Source organism: Protopterus annectens, chromosome 4.part0, assembly GCF_019279795.1.
Source record: "Protopterus annectens isolate FY-2018-M chromosome 4.part0, PAN1.0, whole genome shotgun sequence".
Taxonomy (NCBI): Eukaryota; Metazoa; Chordata; order Ceratodontiformes; family Protopteridae; genus Protopterus; species Protopterus annectens.
Window position 1 is genome coordinate 645,236,558 of NC_056733.1, and position 27,500 is coordinate 645,264,057.

Below are 27,500 nucleotides of genomic sequence, written 5' to 3' on the forward strand. Positions count from 1 at the left end.
TTGGTTATACACTTCATTATCCAAATTACACTTCATTATTCAGATATCTCAGCTGAGACACCTCTATCCTTCTCCACTGGAAATCTGTTATCTAAAGCTCATGAATTTCCCTGAGTTTTTACCAGCTTCAAGCTGATTTCCCCTTTTCTCTAGGTCTCAGTGCACTCTCTCTCTCTCTCTCTCTGTGATGAGAACTCCAACTCCCTAGCCAGCCACTTCAGTTCTTTGTTTCTGTGTCTTTCCTTTTACACACACACTTGTTTCCCCCACTCAGGGATGTAGGTGGAAGCCCTCCCACAATGCTGCAACAGCACAATCCCACATACTGCTCATCTGTCACTAAATGTAGGTGTGTGTGTGTGTGTGTGTGTGTGTGTGTGTGTGTGTGTGTGTGTGTGTGTGTTCACTTGGTCAAACACTCATTTGTTAAAACAAGTGAACTGTAGTGATGTTTGTGCAACTGGCAGTTTGTGCAAAATCTTATCTAGCGTTTTCTGCCCGTCCTAAGGCCACGACAAGACCACAGTTCATAGGCTTCCCAGCCTCTGGCTCTGAAAGGTACCTTGCTGTACTTACAAAGGTTGGCCACTAGAGGGCAGTCGGTATCCAGCTACTATCCCCTGCCTTACTATCAGCTCCAAATCGACCGCCCACAGCTTTCTATTCTTCACTTTTACTTGCTACCCCCCCCCACACCCCACAACCATATACAACTTTGTACTCTTCGCCTATATTCTCTCTCTGTTGCACACTGGCCTACTTGCCCAACTATCTACACAGCTGATTGTTCCCAACCCAACCTTTCCTGACACTCACTCACCTTTCTTGGCTCTTCCCACTCCGTTCGCCCTGCGGACTCACTCTGCTCCCCTACCCTGCTCCCAATTCCCACCCTCCCCCAGTGGCCCTACATTTATTCCCCCTCCTGCTAATCCCTCCCACTCCCCCAACCAATCCTCTTACTCCTCTCCCCCACCCCTTCCTCCAATCCACCTGACTCTCATTGCCAATCCCCCTACCCAGCAAATATCACTTTACACTCCTCTACTTCTCTTTCATCTCCAGCTAACATGCCTTTCCCTCCTCCTTTAATCCTTATCTCCTTATCATTACCCTTCCTTCTACTACCTCTTTACCATGCAACCTCCTATACTGATTTTTACTTACTCCCTTCTCCTATTCTTCCTCACAACATCCTTACATCCCACTATCACAATATCTCAGCCTCTTTAGCTCCCTCCCAGCCTATCCTTCTCCTAAAAATAAAACTGTTCCCAAACTCTACTAATGACTACAAACTCAAACCTAAACTCTACCAGACCCTCCTACCCAAATCCAAGCATAATAAACTTACTCCCCACCCCTCTTTCCTTAACTTAGCCGGCGACATCCACCCCAATCCTGGTCCCAACTCCTACCCAACATACCTCCCTAGCTCCAACAACAAATCCCCAAATAAAAACCTCAAATTCCTCACCATCAACGCCCAAAGCCTACTAAATAAAATAACCCTCTTCCATGCCTGGCTCAATCATAACCAACCAGACATAATAGCCATCTCTGAAACCTGGCTAAAACTTCATATACGTGACTCTGAATTCCTTCCCCCTGGATTTTACTCTCTCCGATCCGACCACCCAAGTATGAGAGGTAGTGGTGTAGCTTTAATCTACTCCAACCACTTGTTCATCACTCCATATCCTAACCATATCCCTTCTTTCTCAAATGCTGAACTTGTCATTGGCCTACTAAAACTAAACATCCATAAAAGCATCTGTATCATCTCCCTCTACATTCCTCCTGGTAACAACACCAATACCCTAGAAGACATTCTTTCCTGGACCTCCTCCAATATTAAGCCAGAAACCTACATCCTAGGAGACGTAAATATTGACTGGGGAAAAATCAATAACCCTAATCCCACATCAACAATTAACCTATTCACCTTTACTCAACGTACCAACTCCATAACTAGACCTAATAAAACCAACCCTCCTGGCTCCATACTTGACTGGATCCTAGTATCTCATCCTAACAAAATCATAAAATCAGGAGTCATTCCTGACTCTCTAGGAGACCACCTCCCTGCCTTCACCATTCAAGCTGCTCCCTCTTCCTCACACTCCCATCAATACATTCATACTTGCAACCTAACTAACTTTAACCCTACTACTTTCACTGATTCCCTTAAGCTAACTAACTGGAAACCCTTAAAAATACTACCTCTAGATAAAGCCGTTGACTACTTTAATTCATCATTCTTAACAGTCCTTAACTCCCTAGCTCCAATAAGAACTAAAAGAGTTAAAACTAAAACCTCTCAATGGCTCACCAAAGGCACAAAAAACATTATGCTACAAAGGGATAAAACTTGGAAAATCTACCTCCGCTACAAACAACCTGAAACATTACTAAAATATAAACAGATGAGAAACCTAGTAAAAAAACAAGTCGTTAGAGACAATAAGTCTTACTACTTAAAACTACAAGAAAATCATGCTAAAAATCCCAAACAATTCTGGAACTCTATTAATTCCCTCCTCAGGCCTGGAACAAAAAAACAACCCCTGTCCTGACACCAGCAAATCTGACTCAGAAATTGCCTCACTATTCAATACCTTTTTCACCTCTTCCGTAGCTGAGCTTACTAAGACCTTTACCAATAATAACCCTCCTCCCCTCCCTGCCCAATCCTCCCCTTCCCACCCTAATTTTGAGCTTAAACCCATCTCCACCAATCTAATAAAGAAACTCCTTTACAAACTAAAGCCTTGCTCCAATGCCCCTGACAGCATTCCATCCTCCTTCTTAAAAATAGCTTCAGATGCTATTGCTCTGCTTATCATCATCCTGATCAATAGATCTCTACTTGAATCTTACATTCCCAAACTATGGCGAACTGCATATATTCTTCCACTCCACAAGGGTGGCAAAAATTATAATGTCTCCAACTTCCACCCCATAGCCATCCTCTCCCCTATCTCCAAAATTCTTGAAAAATGTATCCACCTACAGCTCTTACCATTCCTTACCAAATACCAGCTACTCTCCCCTACCCAGCATGGCTTCCGCCCAGGACACAGTACTAACTCCGCCCTTCTTGCCTTCTTACATTCTGTCAATTCAGCCCGTGACTCCGGTAATTTGGTATCTTCTGTCCTGCTAGACCTATCCAAAGCTTTTGATACTATCTCCCATACCCACCTTCTAAATCATCTCTCTAATCTTAACCTTTCCCAAAAAAACCTTTCTTGGTTCTCCAGCTATCTTTCAAACAGGTCCCAAGCAGTGAAATGGGGCCAAGCCACGTCCTCTTTCCTTCCTACTTCCACTGGAGTACCCCAAGGTTCCATACTAGGCCCTTTGCTATTCAATATCTTTATTAACGACTTCCATAAAGTCATTCCCAACACCAAAATTGTACAATACGCCGACGATTCCACTTTGATTTGCTGCGCCACTAAACTAGCAGAGCTCCAATCTCTGACTCAAAATGCCTTCTCTACCACTGAAAACTGGATGCTCCTAAATCACCTCTCTCTTAATGTCAATAAAACCAAGATCCTTCTATTCTCCCCCTCTAAATCATCCCCGCTTGATGAAAACTCTCTTCATATTACCAGCCTTAACAACTCCCCGATAGAGATCGTACCCTCTGCCAAACTGCTCGGTATCAGTACTGACAATCAGCTAAAATTTAACTCCCATATCCAGCTAAACATCAAAAAAAAACCTCACATAAAACTTGGCCTACTTTACAGAAACAACCACTTCCTCTCTCCTTCCTCCAGACTAACTCTCGTCTCTACCTATCTCCTTCCCTCTCTCATGTATGGCTCTCCCCTGCTCACTAACTTATCTTCCACACTTACCTCCAGACTGGAAGTATGCTACAACAAAATTTCCAGATTTGCCACCAGTGCCAAATCCTCCTCTCACCATTACAATTCCCTTCACTCCTTAAACTGTCTTGAACTCCCCAACCTACTAGACTTTCACCAATTAACCACAGTCCACAAATTGTTATTCCAACCCTCAAACTGCCCCGCACTATCCAACATACTGCAACCATATTCCCCCCTCAGACCTCTTAGATCTTCTCACCAAAACCTGATCACCATTCATAAACCTAAGCACACAGCTGGCCAGCTTCTCTTATCCTTTACCCTAGCAAAAAATGGAATGCTCTGCCCTCCTTTCTAAGGACCTGCAACAACCACAATAACTTCAAATCTCAACTTCATTCCTACCTCTACCTAAACAGGAAATGCAACTGCACTCTTCCTCCCTTACCTCTCAAACTCTCCTCCCCCTTCACTCCTGGCTAACCTCTCACCTTCCTAACCTCACTCTCAATTACTAATTTGTACTCATAACTAAATATTACTTCTAGCTATTATATGTATTCTCATTTATCTCTTGAACTAAATTGGAATTGTATTGATTGTTTATTTCTTGTAGAATGAACCCTACTGTATGTATTTTTTACTATCTTTGAAAAATGTGTATCTAAGTAAACTTTGTTCTGTGGTGCTTTTCTCCCCGGGCCTCCACTGGAAATGGGCCCCCTAGCCCAGTGGACCTCCCCGGTAATCAAACTGAATAAATAAATAATAAAATAAATAATACATCTGTTTGAATGCATGCAGGCATGATCAATAAGGGTAAATGTATTTTTTTTAGGGCTAGGAGTATGTCTGTGAGTGTATGTGTGAACAGGGGTTAGGTTTAGTGCATGTGCAAGTGTGTGTGAATGTTTTAGGTTAAGGTTAGGTAAAGTGTGTGTGTGTGTGTGTGTGTGTGTTTGTTTGTTTCAGAGTAGGCGCTAACCAAGCGGATAGATGTAGTGTTTGTGCAATTGTGCCTGGGTTAGGGTTAAAGCATAGGTTAGGTAAGGGAGTAGATTTAGTGTTTTGTGTGTATGTCTGTAGGTGTGGGGGTGAGTGTCCAAGGTGTCTTGTGTAATGGCAGTGCAATGGAATGTTTTTTATAAGGTAAGGTGCATGGTTAGGGATAGGGCCAAGGATAGCATGCATTACTAAGGTATAGCAGGCAGGTCGGTGACTCCCACCTGCCCACCTAATAATGTGTGCTAACCCTAAGCCTGTCCATGCCAAAAGTATCCACCTTACCTTTAAAAAAAAACTTTCTGTGACACTACAAACCCTATCCCTGCGTCTGTTATTACCACTAAGTATTAATCTTACCTTAAAAAAAAAAACCTTTCCATAATGCTGCCACTATTCAGACAAATTTGAGATTAATTTTTGGTAGCGTTATGATTAATACATTGAAAATAGACATTAGTTTCCTTTTATGATGTACTGGGTTACAGTTATTTCTGTTGTCAGATTTATGAATGCTTCACATGTTTTGTTATTATTTTGAACATTTAACATGTCAAATATATATATGTATGTATGTATATATATATATATATATATATATATATATATATATACATATACATACATACATACATATATATATGGGTCCAAGTAACTTTGGTATCTTTGTTGAATGGTACTTTGGTCAACATCTGTTTAATCGACACAATTTGGTCGACTAAATAGATGGTCGACAGGCATACAAGACTGACAATCCCTGGGTAGTAGAATATACCCACTCTACCCTGGGATTGTGCAATCTCAGAGTTAGAGTATATTTAATTAGCGGAGGGCTTGCCCTCCTGCAAAAAAAAAAAACAATGCTTTTTTTTTAAGTTTTGCATGCGCCAAGATTAATGCTTGGTGCGTGTGGAGTAGTGTGTTGGCATCCATAATGTCAATCAATTTATTTTGACAATGCACATCAACATACATTTTATTTGATCAATTTTCACTGTATAATACCTTAAACCTTCTGTAATGGAGTCTCATGGAATATATGTAAATGACCCCTTAAGGACATACAACTGTTTTAGCTGAATAGCTTCAGAATACACATGACTTATTACTTTTTAAGTTTTTATGGCTACATTCAGGCCAAGAAGGCCAAACCCCACTAGCTGTAGATATGCATGTTTTGACCTTTTTTTAATATATATATATATATATATATATATATATATATATATATATATATACCTTGTCACTACTGCATATGTGTATTGTTTGGCTATACATTAGAAATGCAGAACTTAAAATTAAGTCTGATGTCCATAAACATTTGGGTGCCTGCAAAATATTCCAAATAACATCCAGACCATAGGGTAAAAAAAGTCAAGCAGATAAACCATTCAGGCATGGGCCTCCACTACAAGAGGTTTAAGTTTTTAGCAAAGATTCTAGCTTAGCTTTTTTTTTTCTTTTTTTGCCCTTTGGCTTGGATGTTATTTATGACATTTTGAAGGCATCCTAATGTTTATGGACATAAGACTTGATTTTAAGCTCTGTGTTTCTGAAGTGTAGCCAAACAATCCACTTACTCTGAACGGATGAGATCAAAAAGAGCCAAAGCATGCATGTCTACAGCTAGTATGGTTTGGCTTTATTAGCTTGAATGTACCCATAAAAAAAGTAAAAAGTCATGGGCATTCAGAACCCATTTAGCTAAAACACTGGTATGGTGTAATCTGCATATATCCAGTGATCCTCTGATACCGGCGGTTTACGATATTACACAGTGAAGACTCTAGCTTTGCTGTGTCTTTCTTGCAGTTTTTACTGAATGGTTTGTCTGTGTGACCTATTTACCCTTGGGTTTGGATGTTATTTGGGATATTTTGCAGGTACCCTAATGTCTATGTTCATCGTCTGATTTGAAGCTCTGGTTCTCAAGTATAGCCAAACATTCCACTTATGCTACACTAATGACATCAGAAAAAAAAAAGAGGCTGAAACATGCATCTGCGTCTATAATTAGTGAGATCTGGCTTTATTGTCCTGAACGTACCCATAAAGTCTTAAAGATTATCTCTAAAGGTGTGAAACAAACTTTTCTTTTTACATGAAAAAGTGTTTGCATGCATTTTAATGCATTCAAATATTTTTCTGTGTAAAAAGAAAAGTCTGTTTTGCAGCCTTTGTAAAATTATACATTCTTAACATTATCTTCCAAACGCAGAACACTAAACATATGGAGGTGTGTTTTCATCATTAATATTAATGGTCAGGCAGGAGGCATCTACATCACTCTGGTTTCCAGCTTTACTGATGCTGGATTAGTGTAGGTAAGTAACTGTGTATTAGTAGTGCAGTTGCCAAACTGTTAAATTAACAGTTTGGCGAAATGATTTTTTTTTGCTAAACTGTTAATTTTAACAGTTTGCCAATTACATAACTAATACACAATTACTTACCTACACTAATCCAGCACCAGTAGAGCTAGAACCCAGAGTGAGTTAAATGCATCATCCTTCCCTGTAATCCACCATTAAGAGTACCACATGTTCAAAAAGACTTTATTTAATAATTATTCCATTAATTGTATGCCCAAGCTTGTTTCTTGCCTTTTTGTGAAATTTTGCATTTTCTTTCCTATGTTTGTCTCATCATCTGTTACATCAGGAAAACTAGGAGAGGTAGGGTGATTACGTTAAATCCTTGATTCTAAGAACAGAACCATTAAGAAAACAATGACTGTTGAACATTGGTATGCAGATGTGCCTTTATCAGTCACATATTGCCAGCATCACACCTCAGATAAATGACGGAGCCTGGAGCTGTAGATCTGTGTTTGAACAACAGCAAGAGTTTCATGCTTAGCTTTCAGATGTAAATGCACAAGAAGACTCCACTCACACATTAGTTTGTTTTAGTCACAAATTGTTTGTATATTCGTTTCATCAAACCCTGAAAGTGCTACAAAAGAAAATATTTTCATATTATGATTTTTTGTCAGTATTTAATTTTGTATTTTTCTATATTTTACTTGCATCTTGCTCTTCTGATTTTTCTTTCAGTATTTGATTTTGCATTTTTTTCTACACTGTGTTTCCTTTCAAAGTGTTTCCTGCAGCAGCTTTGCATAACATAGTGTGTTTGGCTGATTTGAAGAGAGCGTTATTAACATCAGACAATTAATTCTAGCTTGTGCTAAAAAGTGAGTAGAAAACAAGTCAGTTCAGCCTTAGAAACACCTGTTAAGCATGGGGATCACATTTCTCATACTTGGATGTTGAATTACAGTTACTAGTTTGAAAAGTGCAACTAACTTCATCTACTGCTTCAAACCTGTCATTCAAATGTTCCGTTCCTTAAAATGTTGTATGCACAGAGGGACACTAATAAAAAATCAAATGAACTAAATGACAAAAAATACAAACTGAAGTTGGCAGTCAGAAGTAGACACTGTACTGCTGTTAGCAAGTGGAGAGAGAAAAATGAAGTAAATTATTTTCTCTTCACATAATTTTCTCTCTCTTTCCCTATTAAATGACAGCAGGGAGTTGAAAGCCTTGCTTGTAAAACAAAATCACATATCATAGCAGCTCCCTTTCTGGCCATTTTGGGGGTATAACACATTAGTAACTGTACTGAGGCGGAGACATTATTAATGCAGGAAAGTTCAAGATATTCTGAAAAACATTTTGTTTTCAGTTTCAGGTGCAGTCCTCCTTTAAAAAGCAAAATGTCATGGGCATGTAGAAGCCAGTTCGCTGAAACACCGACAGCTCCTTAAGGGGTCATTTGCATATATCCTGTGAGCATCCACTACAGTATGTTTAACACAGTGAAGACTAGCTTGGCTGGGTCTTTCTTGCAGTCTTTACTGAATGATTTGTCTGTGTGAACTTTTAATCCTTTGGTTTGGATGTTATTTTTGGATATTTTGCAGACACCCTAATGTTTATGGACAGCAGGCTTGATTTTAAGCTCTATGTTTATAAAGTGTAGCCAAATAAACTAGTGATGTTACGATGAGGAGATGAAAAAAAAAAGAAAGAGAACTAAAAGTCAGATGAAATATGCATGCTTACAGCTAGTGGGTGTTGGAATTACTAGTCTGAAATCACTCAGAAAACATGGCTAGTAAAAAGTCATGAACACGCAAACAATATAACACTGGTAGGTAAGTCTATAAGGAGCTATTTGCATGTATCACACGGATCTCCAAGAAAGGATTTTTACTATATTACACAATGAAGGCTCTAGACTGTCTGTGTCTATTGTGCAGCTTTTACAGAATGATTTGTTTATATATATATATATATATATATATATATATGTGTGTGTGTGTGTGTGTGTATATATATATATATATATATATGTATATATATATATATATATATATATATATATATATATATATATATATACACACACACACACACACACACACACGTTCATTATTGATTTACCTTACCTTACTTTGAACCTAATCCAGTGATTCACAACCCATAAACTCACTGAAATAGACTTTAATATGAGACCTGCAGACAGGATCCTATTCCTCCACTCCCTCATGGTTGATCAATCAGGATTTGACAAAATGCGAGTTTTGTGTCAGCCTAAAAAGTTCTCATATAATGTGTGTGTGTGTGTGTGTGTGTGTGTGTATGCTATTTGATAATTTATACAACTCATTTTGTTTTACATTCATACAAGTTGCTTTGCAAATTTTGAAAAGTTATCAGTTATGTGAAGCTTGGTCAGCATGAACTATATGGTTCACTACACTGTGATAAGACCTAAAAGCTGGGCCCATGTATTTTACTTTAATGAAATCACACACAGCAAAATGTACACGTGACAAATTCATTAGTTTATTTTTTTTGAACTGTGTGTATATATACACAGACTGAGATTTATGCTGCATATACAACACTGTCAAGAAAAGTACCTGGATTTGTGATTTCTTTTTTCCCACTGCAGGTTCATTGATGGGCATTTTAATGGTTTCTTCATAGTTTGTGATCACTACTGAGCGAAGTGCACTGAACTCTGTATGCAACTGCTTGTCATCCACAGACCAGAATCGGTGGAAAAGTAGATTCCTTGTGTACCTAGTGATGAAATAGCAAAAGTCTTCAAAGCCATTACAGCACTTGACTCACACACCGTAACCCTCTTAATGTAATTATACATTTTCACAATGCCTATTTACCCAAAACTTGTTCTAAAGACTCAGAAAACAATAGGTGCAGTTCATCTACTTGCTGTATATGGTGTATAAGAAGAAGGGTATATTTAGAAAAAATATGTAAATGATGTGGATGTAATATCTTAAAATGGTGTTTCAACACATACTCTGTGACAAACATCAAAAATGCATAAATTTCCTTATAGGTGACACCTTAATGCCACTCCTAAATCTGAACTCATGCATTGTTAAAAACATTGCAACAGTTTCTTGATGCTAAGTATTATGTTTGTTAGGGTTACATACAAACTTCAGTTCTGCAATCTACTATAATACTACAGCAAACATGATCTCAGGAAGATGAAATGTACAGATAGAAGTCTTCAATTCACTTTTTTACAACATCTTTATTAAATCACAGATTACATAATGACAAAGGTACACATAGGGTCGTAGGTTCATAAGTATATACTAGGCTAATGACCACCAGGGCTTTTATAAGTCTAGCTGCACAACCTGAACCAGCTGTATTCCTATATATCATAGGCATTTATTAGGAGGTGGTATGTTAGTTATGAAGTTGCTAAAGGTTAAGTGGTGGGGAGGGTGTGTGTGTATTAGTTTGGCTATAGTTGCTGTCTGCCTCTGTCTATCAGAGACATGGGGGCCAGACCCAGGGTGAATTACTGATTTCCCATCCACTGGTCAAAGTTACACTTAAATAGGGTTAGGGATGAAGTCTGTTTCCCATGGATAGGATTCCTGTCCAGAGCATGGGGATCCTCTGAGACATATGTCTGTCTCATCAACATGTCCTATTTATGTTACTACCAAAATTTAAATCCTTGGATCTGGTGGCTCTAATGCTGTTCATTTCGTCAGAGCTGGATCCGAGGATGCCTTGTTTACCAGATATAGTTTGCCTCTCAATAACCTGTAGGAAACAGAGTATAGAGATAGGGCCTTAAGGTGATCCATATAGGATAACTTGTTTACCCTCAATTTTGTCCTGGTAATGAACCTTTATGGGCATTCCAACTGTTGCACATGTCTGGTCAGGTACATGCCACAGGAAACATTATACTCTGTGATGGGTCTGATATGGGCCAAATAAAGTAGCACTATGACTTCCCTGTACCTGGATGCCATGCCCTTACTTATAAATTGGGAGCCATAGAATGATTTTCTCATGACCTTTGTCAAAGGTCAGATCACTGTCTACATATGTTCCCAGGTCCCTGACTACCAGATCAACTCTTAGTGGTGTTTTATCAATGGAATACTTAGCTTGGGGGGGGGGGGGGGTGCATTCTACCTAAAGGCACTATAATGCATTTCTTGGAATTGAGTTTTAATCTGTGACTTTGACACATATCCATGCTCACAGTTCCTTTCAAAATAAAACAAATCATATTGGCATTTTTATTAAAGCTCCAGTGTCTCCACATCATAATTACCATAAGCACATAGGCAAAGTCACATACCATATCCTTGCATGCCATATGTCCCTCTCTATGACCTAGGAAACCAAAAACACATACTTAAACATACTTTAGACCCTACCCCTTCAACCCAGCATCATAACTATGGGTGACTTTAAGTACCACACTATAAACTGGAAATTATACATGACCTCAAAAATGTAGGTCCAGAGATTCCTGGACTTTGTAAACCAAAACACCCTGAACCAGCTAGTCCTTATGACCACTAGGGGGTGCTAACATGCTAACATCCTTGACCATATGGGAAAATGTCCCCCCTGTGTAATGTCCTCACCTCCTCACCAGTTAGGTTGGACCATAAAGCTGTCTCCTTTGAAATAAAAATAAAACCCAGGACCATAGCTAACAATGGAACTTTTAGGGCTTATTTTAAGCCAAGCTTTCTATTATTAAGTGATACCCTCTCAAAATGTAAATACTTGGCAATCCATACCCAAATCTACATATACCCCTTAAAATTACCATTTACACCAATATTACATAAATATTCCTGACTTCCCTTAAATTTCACTCCTCCTACTGAACATTGTTTTGCAAATATTGATTCCAAAAATTGCATTTGTTTCTATACAATGTGTTCCTTCCTTTTTCTAAAGAAAAAAAAAAAACATTTGCAGTTCTTTTATCTCCTTTATAAAAGTTAGTACTTCAATTACAATTGGTTTAGATTTTGATTTCCATTTTCTAGTAATTCAGTTTTTTGGCAGCCAATAGCATTAAACTTAGTAAGTTCTTACGTACTGTGTTTAGGCAATTACTGACCCTGTGTCCCAGCTCAAAAGAATAATTTCCATATTTACAATTATTTGATCCCACAACATTTCTGACAAAGTACTTTGTAGGGAATTTTTTTAATCTGCCAACTCATTACATTCCCAAAAAACATTTGTCCAGTTACTTCTCTGTTTTCAATCACACCTCTAGAATTTGTGAGCAATACTTCTTTCAAGTCTGCTTTGGCTATAAAAATACTTATGCAGGCACTTAAAAGCAAAAAATCCTAAGTCTTCTGCACTTGTGCATAGCTGGGAGCTGTGCAGATGTCATCCCATTGTTTCTATGAAAATTGTCTTTTCAGTCTCTCATTCCAATCTTTTCTAACTCCATCAATTGATTCTTCTGTGCCTTACTAATAATTATCTATTTATTTGCTTAGAAGCTCAAACAGATGAAACATTGCAAACCTGTGTAAACTGTATAGCTTTACTATTAGCACAAATTATTAAGCTATTTAGTCAGCAGCTGTTCTGTGCCACAGTTATGTATTTTATTGTAACACTAAAATCACAGATATCAACCAGAAAGAAAACAAAGTTACAAGTCTGTGATTCTGATGAAAATAAGTGCCAACCTACCCTATATTTTCAGCTCAAAATATACAAAACACTAGTGAAGTAATTGCAGAACTGTTAAAGTTTCTTAGTTAATTTTCTGTAAAATAGTTTTTGATAAATGTTTTCCTGTTTAGCTATATCAAATAAATCAGTAATACTTTTTAATATTGTAGGTTTAGCATATTAAAACGGATAAAGGATGACTATTAGGCAGTAAAATGTTGCCAGGTCACTCAAGTTTGCATATACTTATTTTTGTAGTGTAGGGCATTTCCAGCCTGCCAATGACCCGGAAAAGGAGTGTCTATCTTTATTCTTAAACTGGAACTCTCTTGTCTTTGGCATATCTGCTTTACAATGATTGCATTATGCACATAGGTACTTGCAGGGTCAGTTGTATATTGCTATAGTTACTGCCCTACTTACAGAGCTAGTGATACAGAGGGTTCATAGGTGGGTAGTAGGCTATCTGCCCGAAGGCATTTATAAGCCTAGCCAGAATGTGTTGGCTTTCGCCATCCCCTTAGATTAATTCCCTGTGCCTCTGTCCAGCAGAGCCACTGAAGTGATCCCCGAGGTAAACTTTCTGTTTCCCATCCACTCGTCAAGGTTTCTTTTGAAGAGTGTTAGTGAGGAGCTCTGCCTAATGTAGATTGGGATCTTGTTCCAAACCACGGGAAGCCTCTGGGACAGGAATCTATCCCTCCACCACGTCCTATTTATTATTGTGGTAAGGTTTAGATCCCTAGAGCATGTGGCTCGAGGGGATAAGGTTTTCTTTAGGTGGAGCATGTCCATCAATTCTGGGTTGGACATGGCCTTCTATGTCAGGCAGAGATCACCTCTGAGTAGGCAGTATGCAATCGAGTACAACTGGAGTTTCTTCAGTCGAGCTGCATAGGGCATCTGTTTGAGGCCATTGATCCTCTTGGTGAGGTACTTCTGTGGTCTTTCCAGCTGTTGCAGGTGTCTTGTAAGGTACATCCCAAATGGGGCATTGTACTCTAAGATGGGTCTGATGAGTGATGAGTAGAGGGGCACAGTGACCTCTTTTGATCTGGATGCAAACCCTTTTGTGATTAGGTAGGCCACGTAGAAGGATTTTCGAACCACTTTGGCAATGTGATTATCAAAGGTGAGATTACTATCTACTTGGGTCCCCAAATCCCTTATTACGTCTTCCATATTTAGGGGACTGCCACCTATGTGGTAGTTTGTGGGTACTTTGTTTTTTCCAAAGGGGATGACTATGCACTTTTTGGCATTTAGCTTGAGGCCATGATTTTGACACCAGGTATCCGTCTCAGTGAGACCCTTTTTGAGGATGTCTGTGTCAGCTGGAGAGTCAATTATAGCCCCTAGTTTACAATCGTCTGCAAACTTGGTCAGCCATAGTCCTCCTGTGCTTGTCTGTACCTCTGAGAAGTATATGCTGAACAGGAGGGGTCCTAGGACTGAGCCCTGGGGAACACCACTTGTAACTGGTTTAGAGACGGACCTAGCTCCCGCAACTGTCACCATGTGGGCTCTGTCCGTGGGCCAGTTGGCAACCCATCTTGTGATGTAGGGGTTTATTTTCAGCCTGGTGAGCTTGGCTATAATACCAGAATGGGGAATGGTGTTGAAGGCCTTAGCGAGGTCTAGGTAAGCTGTGTGTACCACCTTTCCCTCATCCATAGCCTTGGTAACTGTCTCAAAGAAGTCCACCAGGTTTAGGAGGCATGATCTGCCCTTAACAAAGCCAAACTGGGTAGGGTCCAGTGTTTGGAGGTTCCCAATGTCTCTGTTAATGAATTTCATGATGATGCGCTCCATAGCCTTGCAGACCAAGCTAGTCAGGCTTATAGGGTGATAGTTCCCAGGGTCTGTTGTGGCTCCACCTTTGTGGAGCGGGATAACTGTTGCTGTGCGCCACTCTATGGGTATGTAGCCTGTGGAGAGGCTGAGGTTAAACAGTGTGTTTAGGTGAGGGGTTAGTTCGTCTTTGAGCTCGTGTAAGATGCAGCCTGGGACACTGTCCAGCCCCACTGATGCTGAGTGTTTGGCTTTGGAGAAGGCTGTTTTAACCTGAGTGTCTGTGATTTCAGGGACTCTACATTCTTCTGGTATGGTTATGGGTCCTTTTGGGGGTGAGATGGGGGTGAAGTTTGCGCTGAACCTGTCTGCCAAGATGTTGGTGATATCGGTCAGTTCAGTGTATTTTGTGCCATTCTGCACTAACTCTGAGCAGATCTGAGCATTGCCACTTAGATTCTTGACATAGCTAAAGAATGCCTTGTGGTTATCTTTGGAGTCCTTGGCAATTTTTCTTTCAAAGCTCACCTTGGATGATTTTATGAGGGATCATAGTTTCTTGCTGATACTGATCTGGGATGTCTTCCCTTCTTGGGATTTTACTCTTTTCTGTACTAGTTTCCTCCTTCTATTGTATAGCTTGTTTATGGCAGGAGGCCACCAGACTGGTTTCCTTTTCTTGAAGGAGTGAGTCTTGGTTTTGCTTGGGATGGCATGATCCATACATTCTTATAGCTGCCTGTAGAATGCATTAGTAAAGGATTTAGCAGCTTGGTCAGTGTTATCCTTCAGCATGGGGGCTTTGAAACTTTCCACCTCGGTCTTAAGTAACGTGAAGTTTGCTTTTGAAAAGTTTTTCATGGTGGCTTTCTTGTCCGGGGGAGGGGGCGGAATATTGATATCCAAAGTGATTTGTTTATGGTCAGATCTAACCAGTGAGGGGTTGACCTCTCGTGTGGAACACCGGTCTCCCATGTTGGTGATGACCAGGTCCAATATGTTGTCACCTCTGGTGGGAGTGCTGACCAGTTGAACCAGGGCGTTTAAGTTTATAAATTCTAGGAAAAGTTGGGCAAAGGAGTTAGTACTTGAGTAGTTCTCCCAGTTAATGTTTGGGTAATTGAAATCACCCAATATTAGGGTGTTTGGTAGGACCTTTATGTTTCCCAGTGATTCCAGAAACGTAGAATAGGGTCCTGGGACATGGTGGGTGATCTATAGCAAGCTACAATTTGAATTGCAGTTTTGCCCATTGTTAGTTGCACGTGGATGAGCTCTGACGCATCGTGCTGTGCCACTAACCTGGAAGTGTGGGTATCCTTGAGGAATATGGGTACGCCCCCTCCTTTTGTATTTCGGTTTGGGTTCTGTGGCCAAAATGTATGGTATGGGTTGTAACCTGGTAGTGCTGGTGTGCTCTCTGGAACCTTAAACCAGGTTTCTGTTACTGCACATATATTGATTTTCTCCATACTGAGGAGTGCCTCGATTGCGTGCAGTATAGTTAGTATAAGTAGTATAGGTAGTATAAGGAGGGTAGTTAGTATAAGTAGAGCACGCCATTAGTCTTTTGTGGTAGGCAGTTTTCTGGCAAAATATGCAATTACCGTGATAAGATCATAATGATTTTTTTCTGGGATTCCATCTCATGATTACAGACATAGTTGATATGAAAACCACATCACATGGGAAAACAATCTGAAGTGAAATTTAATGCTTGCATTCAAGTTGTGGAGAACCTCACATCCCTACGCATGGTCAAAATCCTTGCACCCCCTTACTTAATGCAACCATTGCTGCGGTCTCTGTATTTTGGGGAAAGGGAATTTCCCCAGCAGTAACCTCAATTAAAAATATTTTTTTTTGCATATAGTGATTGTTGCATCAATGGCAACAAGAGCTGTTATATCCTGTTTTGGGGGGGCATAACATTTAATATTTTTTTGCAATCATGTCGTTTGGTCACAGTTATTGCAACTAAAATATAAAAATGGCAATTCAGAAAAAGCTTAAACTAGAAAGAAACACTATAGCTATATAAAAATGACAATTTAAAAAAAGATTAAACTAGAAAAGAAACAGTATAGTTTATCTGTAGCCTGTGGGACAGGACCATTTCTTTTTTATTCAGTCTCAGTGCAAAAAGCTATAATACATTACTTTTAAAACAGTTTTGTTTTTTTTAAGTTGCAGCAGTTCTTATTCTCATAACTGCACAACCCATAATTTTTACAGTTCTGAGCAGCAACATTATAAGAGGTTCATAGAGTAGTACTGGCTAACTGCCTTGTGGGCCATTTTAAGCCTAGCCAATTACCCCATGTGAGATTCAAACCCTGCACCTTGTGTGTGTAAGGTAAACACCAACCACACAGAGCCAAATGCAAAAAGCACAGAATTTCCAGACACAAGATATACAAAATGATTGAGAGAGAAATTAAAGGAAAGAAAAACTATGTCAGAAGCTTCAAATGAAAATTTGCATTCATTAATACAACAGATTTGTGAAAAAAAACAGTATATAGCTCAAGAAACTTTGATCTGTTTGGAAAAAGAAGCATCTGAGGAAGTACAAAAATATAAACAACAAAACCTAGAGATATTTGAAAAGTATAAAAAAATATGGACATGAGAAAGAAAGAGAGATTTGATATGGTGTGATATTTATGCAAAGGAGAAAGCCAAATTAATCAATATAAAGAAGGCAGCCCCAAAGATATTCAAAGAGAAATACAAGCAAAGGCACCCGGATATGGAAAATTTCACAATAAAAAAATAATATCACAAAGATGGAATGTAAAAAAGAAAATTAGTAAAGCAGAAGTAAAAAAAAATAGAAGTTGAAGTTATGGAATGCCTGCGAAGTGAGGGATTTGGGGTAGAAGGTCTAATACAGGTTACATCACAGCATGGTGGAGTCAGTCCCCAAAGTAAGGAGAAGCAGGAAGATCAGGAGACATCTGAAGAAGAAATATGGACATGGGAAAGAAAAGGAGATTTAATGTGGTGTAATATTTATGCAAAGGAGAAAGCAAAACTAACCAATATAAAAAGAGTAGCACCAAAGATATTTGAAGAGAAATACAGGCAAAGGAATCTGGACATGGAAAACTTTACAATACAAAAAATAAGAAGACAAATAGAAAAAGAAGAAAAGGAGATTAGTAATGGAGAAGTTAAAGAAATAGAAACTGAGGTTATGAAGTACCTGAAAAGTGAGGGATTCAGTGTAGAAAATCAAATGCAGAAACCACCACAGGATAGAGCAATGGATATCCAAATTAAGGGAAAACCAATGGAACAGTAAGCAATTAGTCAGGTGCCAAATCAAGATATTTTGAAGCCCTCCAAAGGAAACCAGTATAAACGTTCACTTGAAGCTAGACAGCAAGGAAAGGAACAAGAAACTGTGGAAACTCTGATGCAGTCAATGTTGCGGAGTGTTAGGCCAGTGAGTTCCTATATGACAGAGCAATGGATGGCACAGGATGACATTGAAGAGTAGGTGCCACAGGGTGATGTTGTAGAACTTTCTATAGAATGCCTACAGGAAATGGAAAACAAGGGATGTGCCCTTAGTTTGGAAGGAAATGAGCTAAGAGAAGAGTTGCTTAATTTAATAGACATGGATAGATATATGAAGATCAATGAGAGAAATAGATTGCAGAAGGTCAATAAAACCCAAAAAGTCAGAAGTCTGATAAAACAAATGAATGTAGTAATTAGGACTGTTCATAGAGATACATGCGATATAACAGAATTAAACAGGATATATTACTGTGCTGCTAAATTATTAACTGATAAAGTTCTACCACAAGAACACAGGGTAGTGAGGGAGAGAAAGGGGAGAAATTGAATACCATCATGGACGTATCGAATAGAAAAAACTATAAAGCAATTAAGACAAGAAGTGTCACTGGTAGAAGACTATAGAAGAGGGAATAGATCAGCAAAAAATACTAAGAAAGATAGATGTGATAAAAGCAATGCACAGTATTAAAACAGATCAGGATCTATCATGCAATTTCTCAAATAAACTAAAAATTTCAGCACAAGTGGAAAAACGTAGAAGATATACAGATACATATAAAGGAAAAGTACAAAATAAGCAATTTATTGATGAGCCAAAAAGGTTTTATAGAGAATTGGGAAATAAGGTAAAAGGAATTGAAAGACCGCCAAAAAAAAGAGGAAATAGATACATTTTGGATAAATGTCTATGAAGATCCTATGGAACATAACAAAGATGCTAAAAAGATAGAGGAAGTAAAAGAAAGAATAAGAAGTTTAAAGGTACAGGATATGAAATGGGATGAAGTAACGACCAGAGAGATTGAAACAAAGTTAAGAAAAGCCTCTAATTGGAAAACCCAAGGCCCAGATGCAGTACCTAACTTTTGGTTAAAAGTATTAACATCTTTGCATGAAGATTTAGCCATGAGTAAGAACTATTTATATGTGCACCCCGAACAGACACCAACCTGGCTAACAACAGGCAAAACAATGTTCTTACTTAAGAGTGAACCTGCAAGCTACCTAAAAATTATAGACCAATAACTTGCCTTCTGATGATGTATAAACTATACATGGGAATTGATGCTGACAGGGTTTATAGTCATCTAGAAGAAAACTCAATTATGGCAGTAGAACAAAAGGGATATAAAAGAAAGCCATACGGAACAAAGGATCGTTTGTTGTTAAATGAAGTCATACTGGTGAACTATAAAAGGGGGAAGAATTTAAGTATGGCATGGATTGACTATAAAAAAGCATTTGATAGTATCCCACATTCATCGATAAAAGAGTGCTTAAAATGTATAAGATACACCCTACACTGATTGACTATATTATGGTGACCATGAAACAGTGGCAGACCACTTTGCAATTAAGCCATGATAAAGGGCAGATTATTATCCCAGGGATAAAAATTCAAAGGGGGATATTCCAGGGTGACTCTCTGCTACTGTTGCTATTCTGCCTTGCCATTAACCCATTAAGCTGTCTGCTTAACAGCTTAGGCCATGGCTACAAATTTGGCTCCGAGAAAACAAAAAAGTGTAAAGACTTCTCATCTTCTCCTTGTTGATGATTTAAAACTGTATAGCTCATCAGATGAGGAACTGAAAGCACAGTTCCAGGTTGTCAAAACTTTTTCATTTGGTCTTGATAAGTGTGCAAAAGCAACCTTTAAAGCAGGAAAACTGCAGCACCAGGAAAACATTGGTTTGGGACAAGAATGTCATATAAAAGAACTTGAGCAAGAGGGAGTGTATAAATATTTGGGAAATTATGAAGGATCAACAATGAAGCATGAACAAATGCATATAAAACTTAGTAAGAAATATTTCAGAAGACTTAAATTAATCCTGAAAACAGCACTGACATCTAGGAACAAAATCCATGCTATAAATCAATTTTCTCTTCCTGTCCTAACTTGTTTTTGAGTGATTGACTGGCCCTAAAACATGTTGGATAGATTAGATAGGAAAACAAGAAGGATGCTTCATGTTCAACAAATGATTTATAAAAAAATCAGTGTATACCAAGAGTATATATTTCCTGTTCTGAAGGGGGGATGGGCCTCCTTGAAATTGATTACATATATAGATCTGCAATTGTGGGACTCCACGCATATCTGCTGACCTCACAAGACCTAAATGAAGTGAAAGTTTTGAAACATGAGGAGAATAACTCTAAGATGACTTCTCTGCTTAATTTAGCAGAAGCATACCGATGTCAAGCAGGAATGGAAATCAAATCAGAAGTAGATAAAAATCAGGCAGCAACTGAATGTGCTAAAAAAACAAAAGAAAGAATATGAGGTGAAGGACCAGATGAGAAGGCAAGAAATGAGGAAAAATCATAAATATAGTTGCAAGTATAGAAAACTTCTGGAAGAACCTCATGTTGATCAAGAACGAATGCACGAATGGTTAAGGAGAGGCAAATTCAAATCAGTTGATGAAAGGTTAATATTGGCAGCCCAAGTCAATGGGCTACATATACACTGGTTTACAAAGTCTGTTGCACATGTGGGAGAAACAGACAAATGTAGGTTTTGTAAAACCAAATTGGAAACAGTCGCATACCTTGTTGCTGGCTGTGACATATTAATGGCAGAAGGACTGTATACTGAAAGACATAATAATGTGGCAAGACTGTTGCACTGGGGATTGTGCAAACATTATGGTACTGAAGTGGCTGAAAAACACTGGAAACATGAGCCACAAAGCATCATATAAAATGATGAAGTTTATATCACATGGGATCACCCATTACCAATAGTTCAAAAGATAGATGCTAGAAAACCAGATATAATGGTCCAAGAAAAGAAGACAAAAGTAGCATTGATCATTAAAATTGCTACACCTAGTGACTACAGTGTCTTGTGTACAGATTGACATAAAGTTATAAAATATCAGGATCTGCAGGCTGAAACAAGAGCAATGTGGAAGAAAGATACCCATACAGTTTCAATAGTAGTAACAGCAATGGGTCTTACAATCAATGTAACCCTGTACGAATTGTAGAATGAGTCATTACTGGGCACATTGTGGGTGCTGCGAAGAACATTTTTGGCTGACATCAAAGATTGAAAAAATACTAATTTTGTGTACTTTAATCATACTTTGTCTTAGAAATGGAGTCAATTCCCATCATATTATTAGAAACCTAAGGATCTGGAGAAATAAAAGAGAGAAAGGCCACATAATATTGATGACAATGGTACAAGGATGGAAGTAATTCTCTGTCCAGGATTGTGTCTTCAGGCTTTCTTAGTACAATGGTAAGAACATAAATCCCAAGGAAGTTATGTACATTTCTTATTCCCCTCACCTCAGTGACAGTACTAACGTCCTCAAAATGTGCCTAAGTGATAGTGTTCCTCCATTTCACTAGTGCTCAGTGGTAAACACTAAAACAAAGGCAAATAATCTCAGAAACATAAATATATTACATTGTATTTATTTATTTATTTACATTTGCTTACTGGGAAATTCCGACTGGACATAGATCCTTTTTTCAGCGGAGGCCCGGGGAAAAAAGCTCCACAAATAATAAATGAGCAACATACATGAGTAAATTGAGCTTACAGTAAAGAACATGACATAGAATAAAAAACAGAGCAACAGGTGCATGTAAAAATTACAAGAAATAATAATAAAGAAAACATGAGTAATTAGTAGATGTAGACTAAGCAATATCTGACTAAATGTGCAAGTAGTACATAAGGTCTAACATGCTCAGTAGCAGCTAATAAAACCTCAAACAGATATACTTTTTTTTTTTTAGTCGGGATTAGAACAAGGACAGAGTCAGTATGTTTTTAGGTGAGACTTGAGTGCAGTCTTGAAGAGACTGCTGGAAGGTAATGTGGTTATAGGGGGAGGAGGCTGTTCCATAGTTTGGATATGGCACAGGAGAATAGAACTTCTCCTGCTGAGTTTTTGCCTTTGGTGATGAGAAGTAGATTTTTGCTGTTGGAGCATAGGCGTCTAGACAGCATTTAGTGAGGATGATTTACTAGTTTGTGGGCAAATGAGAGTTGATTCGGGTGAATAAGTTGTGGGAGTTCAAGCCAGTCTAGTTCCGTAAGTGAGATGCAGTGGTGGCTGTGGTAGGATCCGCCTGTAACAAATTTTGCAATTTTTATTGTAGCAGGTCTTGAGCATGTTTAGGTCAGACTGTCTAAGTTTGGTAAGTATTGGAGAAGAGTAGAGTAAGGTGAAGATTAGATGGGGATTGGCAATAAAAGTTCTGGCTGTCTTGGTTAGGTATTGTTTGTTTCTATACAAAGTATCAAGTTTTTTGTGTACTTTTTTATGGTAAGAGATATGCGGACATCAAATCTGAAATTGTTGTCTATCTCCACACTAAGAAGTTTGGTGTGATCTGATGGGGAGATGACGGTATTGTCTTTGGAAAGAATATTGAAGTGGGGGGAAGTTTGAACAGATTTGGAGGGTTGGAAGATAAGGAGTTTGGTTTTGCTAGGATTGAGTTGAAGCTGGGTTTTGTACTGATGAGAAAGACTCTTGTGTGATCTTTTGGAGTTCTGGTAAAGTGTGGGCAGAGCAGATGAGGGTGGAGCCATCTGCATACTGTATGAGAGAAGCATGTTTGGTGGAGGCATGTAGGTTGTTGGTGAACAGGGAGAACAGTAGGGGTCCAAGGATGGAGCCTTGGGGAACACCAAGAGTAATGGGAAGACGAGGTTATCCTTCCAAAACAACTGATTATTGCTGGCTGGTCAGATAGCTGTGGAACCAGTTTTTGGCTGTATAGGCAAAGGAAAGATTAGTGAGAAATGAGAGTAGTATTTTGTGATCTACCATGTCAAAAGCCTTTGACAGATCCAGAAATGTAGCAGTGCAGAACAAGCTATTGTTTCTATGATGAAGGATAGTGTTAGTGAAAGACAGCAAGGTGGTAGTAGTGCTGTGATATGGCCTGAAGCCATGTTGGGTTTTGGAGATGAGATTATTAGCTAGGAGGCAATTTAGGACCTGAGAGTTAATGCATTTCTCAGGTATCTTAGAGAGTGGGGAAAGGATGGCGATGGGGCGGTAATTGGAAAGATCATTGGAGGAGCCTCTTTTGTGGAGGGGAATGATGTGTGATATTTTCCACAGAGACGGTACAAAGATTTCTGATATGGAGTGGTTAATTAATATGGAAATTGGATAGGTGAGGGCATCAGCTGCTATTTTTAGGTATTCTGAGGGAAGGTTGTCAGCTGTCAAGTTTTGTGGGCTTAAGTTTTGATAGAAGTCTTTTTGTATAGGAGGTAGGTATTGAGGAGAAGTTGAAAGCATGGGGTGGATAATGATGGTTGGGAGTGGGGGGAGTGAATGAGGGGTATTGTTGCTTGGCTAAGTTTATAATGGTTTCAGTGAGGTGTTTGTTGAAAGAGTCTGCAATATTGCTGGAGGAAGTGGGAATGGTGGGTGGGGGGTGTCAACTTTACCTAAACCTCCAAGCAAAGGATTACAAGGTAAGTATTTCACTAGACAATGCTGTCTTTGTCTTGTTAGGTTTTAGGTTTTAGTAGGGAATTCTGGTATGGAAGGGCAGGAAGAGTGGAGGAATGGGGATTTTTGGAGAGGGAGATAGAGGCGCTGGCCCGATCAAGTGCACACTACCCTATTAGAATAAGCAGAAGATGTTAAACATACACTTTGGTTTTTTTTTTTTTTTTTTTTTTGTAGATTTAGAAGGAACATTGGACAGGAGCTTGTGGAGGAGATAGTCCACAGGTCTTGGGTGGGCAGGGGCCAAGTAAGCCAAGCAGGTGAAGAGGGAAACTGTTAGGGAGAGAATAGGGTACAGAGGTTAGGAGTTATGTTTTTGGCAGTCTAGAATGAAAGAGTTAAAGTACAGCTTTATAGGGGTCCAGTTCAGTGAAAACAGTGGCTAGAAGCACCCTAGTTAACTAGGAAATGCAGTTCATTCACTGAGGTCAACAGAAGTATTATTCTTTTTATTATTATTAGGAGTCATTCTGATAAAGAATCACTAGCATGAGGTGTTAAAATACTTGTTTTTAGACAGGTAGTTGTTTTCTTTTTCTATGCAATACTTTGGTTGTAGTTTGTAGTTTGCTGATAAACTGCTTGCTGCTTTTGTGAAATGTAATAAACAGGATGTCAAATAATATCATCAGGGAGTCTTAGAAAGTGGGACTTCTGGATTCTCTGAAACAGAAAGACAATATCATCTGGCAGAGTTCCTCAAACAAGCATAAAGAAAATATCATAATTTACCATCAAACATCCATTAATGAAAGACAATGCACTGTTTTGCACATGCCACACTTCTAGAACATCCAGGGAGCCTAGTTTATTTGTAGTGCGTAAAACGCCGTGATTATGCTCTGAAACTGGGAGGAAGACAAATTTGTAAAACACATCTCTAGCAAAAGACCCTATTTTAATAGTGCTTGGGTGCTTAACATTTTTTAAGAACACCTAAGCTGCTAGACCTTCACTTTGGAGCACTTACAAAAAGATAGTGTGACAAAACAACGTGTCTAACTGCTTTTATAATCATTAGCACTACAGAAGGGCACTTAATTTCTGCCTCTATCTGTTTGGCAGTGCTAAGTGCTTTACCAGCTTTTAAAGGCTTTGAAAGCCAGTAAAACACTGCTCACTCCTACACTTTTTCTTTCTTTTTTCTTCTTCTTTGTAATAGGTAGTACATGAAACAGAATCTCGATCTACTACAAGGGATTGTGATTAGGTCACCAATCATAACATTTTATTATGTATTCTCAACATTGATGCCAAGATTCACCTCTCCAACTTTGCTCTTGACGCAATTTTCTTTACATCCATGTCTACAACACATAATACAGAGAATCATGATTGGGTCCTCAATCATAACCCGCTTATTATGTGTTCAAGACTTGGATACCAAGAGCTTGAGAGGTGAATCTTGGCATCCACATCGAGAACTCATAATACAGGATTATGTCAGTGAGGTGATCATAATTCTTTGTAGTTCATGGAGCTTCATCTGCTTCATGTACTGTTAGTTACAATGAAAAAAATCTCTAAGCGTTTTGTCAAGTTTGAAAGCCGTAAAACAGTGTACACTGACAAGAAGGCTGTATAATGCACTCAGTTATGTTTACACTCACCTTTCATGCCTCTCTACTGTCTAGAATTTCACAGAATGTCCTAATTATTGCTTCATATTCTTGCTCTGTTCCTCATAAAATCTGTGTTTTTTGAACAAATCACTGAGGACTGAAGTCATTAAATAATGACATACATTAGAGTTTCAGAGTTTGTATCCTTCAGATTATGCAGGTGAACACATCCTGTTATTCTAGCAACTTTCTAAGTTTTTTTTTTTTTTTTTTTTTTTTTTTACAGGAAATTAGCAACACATTAACGGTACAGACAGCAGGCATAAACAAATATTTTGTTCTGCCACCGTCATTTGCTAGTTAGTGTAGGCAGCTTTAACTGCCAAGTGCTAGACATGATGTTTACAACATAAGCATGGGGTGTTTGACAATTGTTAAGGTTGGATCGAGTGCCACTCTGGCGCTTAATTGGTTTGTCTTTTTCAGAATATTAGTGCATAATCTTCACGATCCATGCACTACAAATTGGTTATGATCAGAAACCTGATTATTATCATCTATATTTCATTTATCACATTTGTTAACCAATTAGGTATGCTGGTCTGTTGACCCTTTTCAGCCATGGCATGAACTCAAAGCGCAAATCAGAAGTTGTACAACTTAATACTTTAGTAATACACAAAAATATACAGCAAAGTATAATTTCAACAAAGCAAAGTACAGCTACAGTTCAAGCACAGGAAAGAATCATATACAGTGCCATATGTGAAATATACATATTTATAAAAATATTTGAAATTCATGACATTTGTGTTAGAGACCTCAATAAAATGATGCACATAACAAAATATACTTAGTACAAATATGTACACAGTTATAATGCATTATTGTAGAGACCACAGCAGTATTTACCTTGGAAACTACAATGAAGACTGCTATCTGAGATTAACACTTGTCATGAAAGCAACTACATGGTGATTCACTAAGGATGCAAAGATACATTTCACTTACTACTTTTGTCATCAGTATCCTACCCTAACATTTATTCTCTTACAGTTTTTAATGCCTACTTTTAAAATTGTCCTACCTAACTTTATTCTGTACTGAAGAGCAGCCCTCTAATTCACCCAGCAACTTGCTTAGACATTGAAAGCATTACCTGCAGTCCATTTCAGTAAATGTACGTTAAGTTAAAATCTAAACTTAATACAAATAAAAGCAGTTCAACCGAACTAACTGGATAACACAAACTAAGAAAAAGCCAGAAAATAAGACCAAACAAGTTTAATACACATACACATACCAACACTGGATGTCTGTGCTCATATATTCTCTTATACAGTTCTCTAGTGGTGCAGGCATACCAGCAAATACACCACAAATTTAGATTTGCATGTGTAATGTCCCTTAATGGAAAGGTTATAACTGTTAATATACATTTTGTTGGCATCAGTAAATAAATAATTGCACAGATTGCAGTTAAAACATTTAAAATTCCTCATTTTACACACTGGATGGAAGGAGGTTTTAACTTTGCTTGGAAATAATTTTTAAAACTTTTTCCTTTCCTTTGCACAAAAACAGGATTATCTCCAACCACTTTTGAAATCTCAGGGCAACTTTTTAAAATGTTCCAATTATTAGAAATAATGTTCTTAATAGCTCTGTCATCTAAACTATTACTGACTCGCATAGAAGTTCCAGAATCGATTATTTTAAGCTTTGGGGGCACTGTTTCAGTAGAGAACCTTAAATTACATATCTCAGAAACCTTTTCTGGGACTAATTTTTCAGAATACCCTCTACTGATGAACTTTGTGCATAAGCTGGCACCTTCTTCTAGGAAATCATCTTCTCCTCTCATTAACCGACCCTTAACAATGTTGGCTTTAGTGGTTGCAGGGTGCATACTACCGTAGTGTAATAAAAAGCACTGTTGTGCATCTTCTTTTATATATTCTGGTAACCAATCATCTTTCTCCTTGAGAACTGTAACATCTAAAAAATTAATACTGGTATGGCTAGATGCTAAGGTAAAGTTCAAAAAGGAACAAACATTGTTGACGTAATTTAAAAACCTATTTAGTAAATCTATACTACCTCCCCAAACTAGAAACACATTGTCAATAAAACATTTAAAAAAGACAATATGGGTGCCATAGAAACTCTCAAGAATATTAATTCTCTCCCACCCATGCATGAAAATATTAGCATTACTAGGTGCCATAGCAGCATCCATAGCCACACCATTGA

At 38.3% G+C, this 27,500-nt stretch overlaps 1 protein-coding gene across 1 annotated transcript in view; it reads right to left on the reverse strand.

Annotated features, from left to right (window-relative positions):
- The window catches only part of HPD (4-hydroxyphenylpyruvate dioxygenase), a 313,743-nt gene that overhangs the window by 102,964 nt on the left and 183,279 nt on the right, over window positions 1-27,500 (reverse strand). Inside the window, exon 10 of the mRNA XM_044069652.1 lies at window positions 9,784-9,946. Coding sequence (XP_043925587.1) covers window positions 9,784-9,946 — 163 coding nt within the window. The remainder of the gene's footprint in view (window positions 1-9,783; window positions 9,947-27,500) is intronic.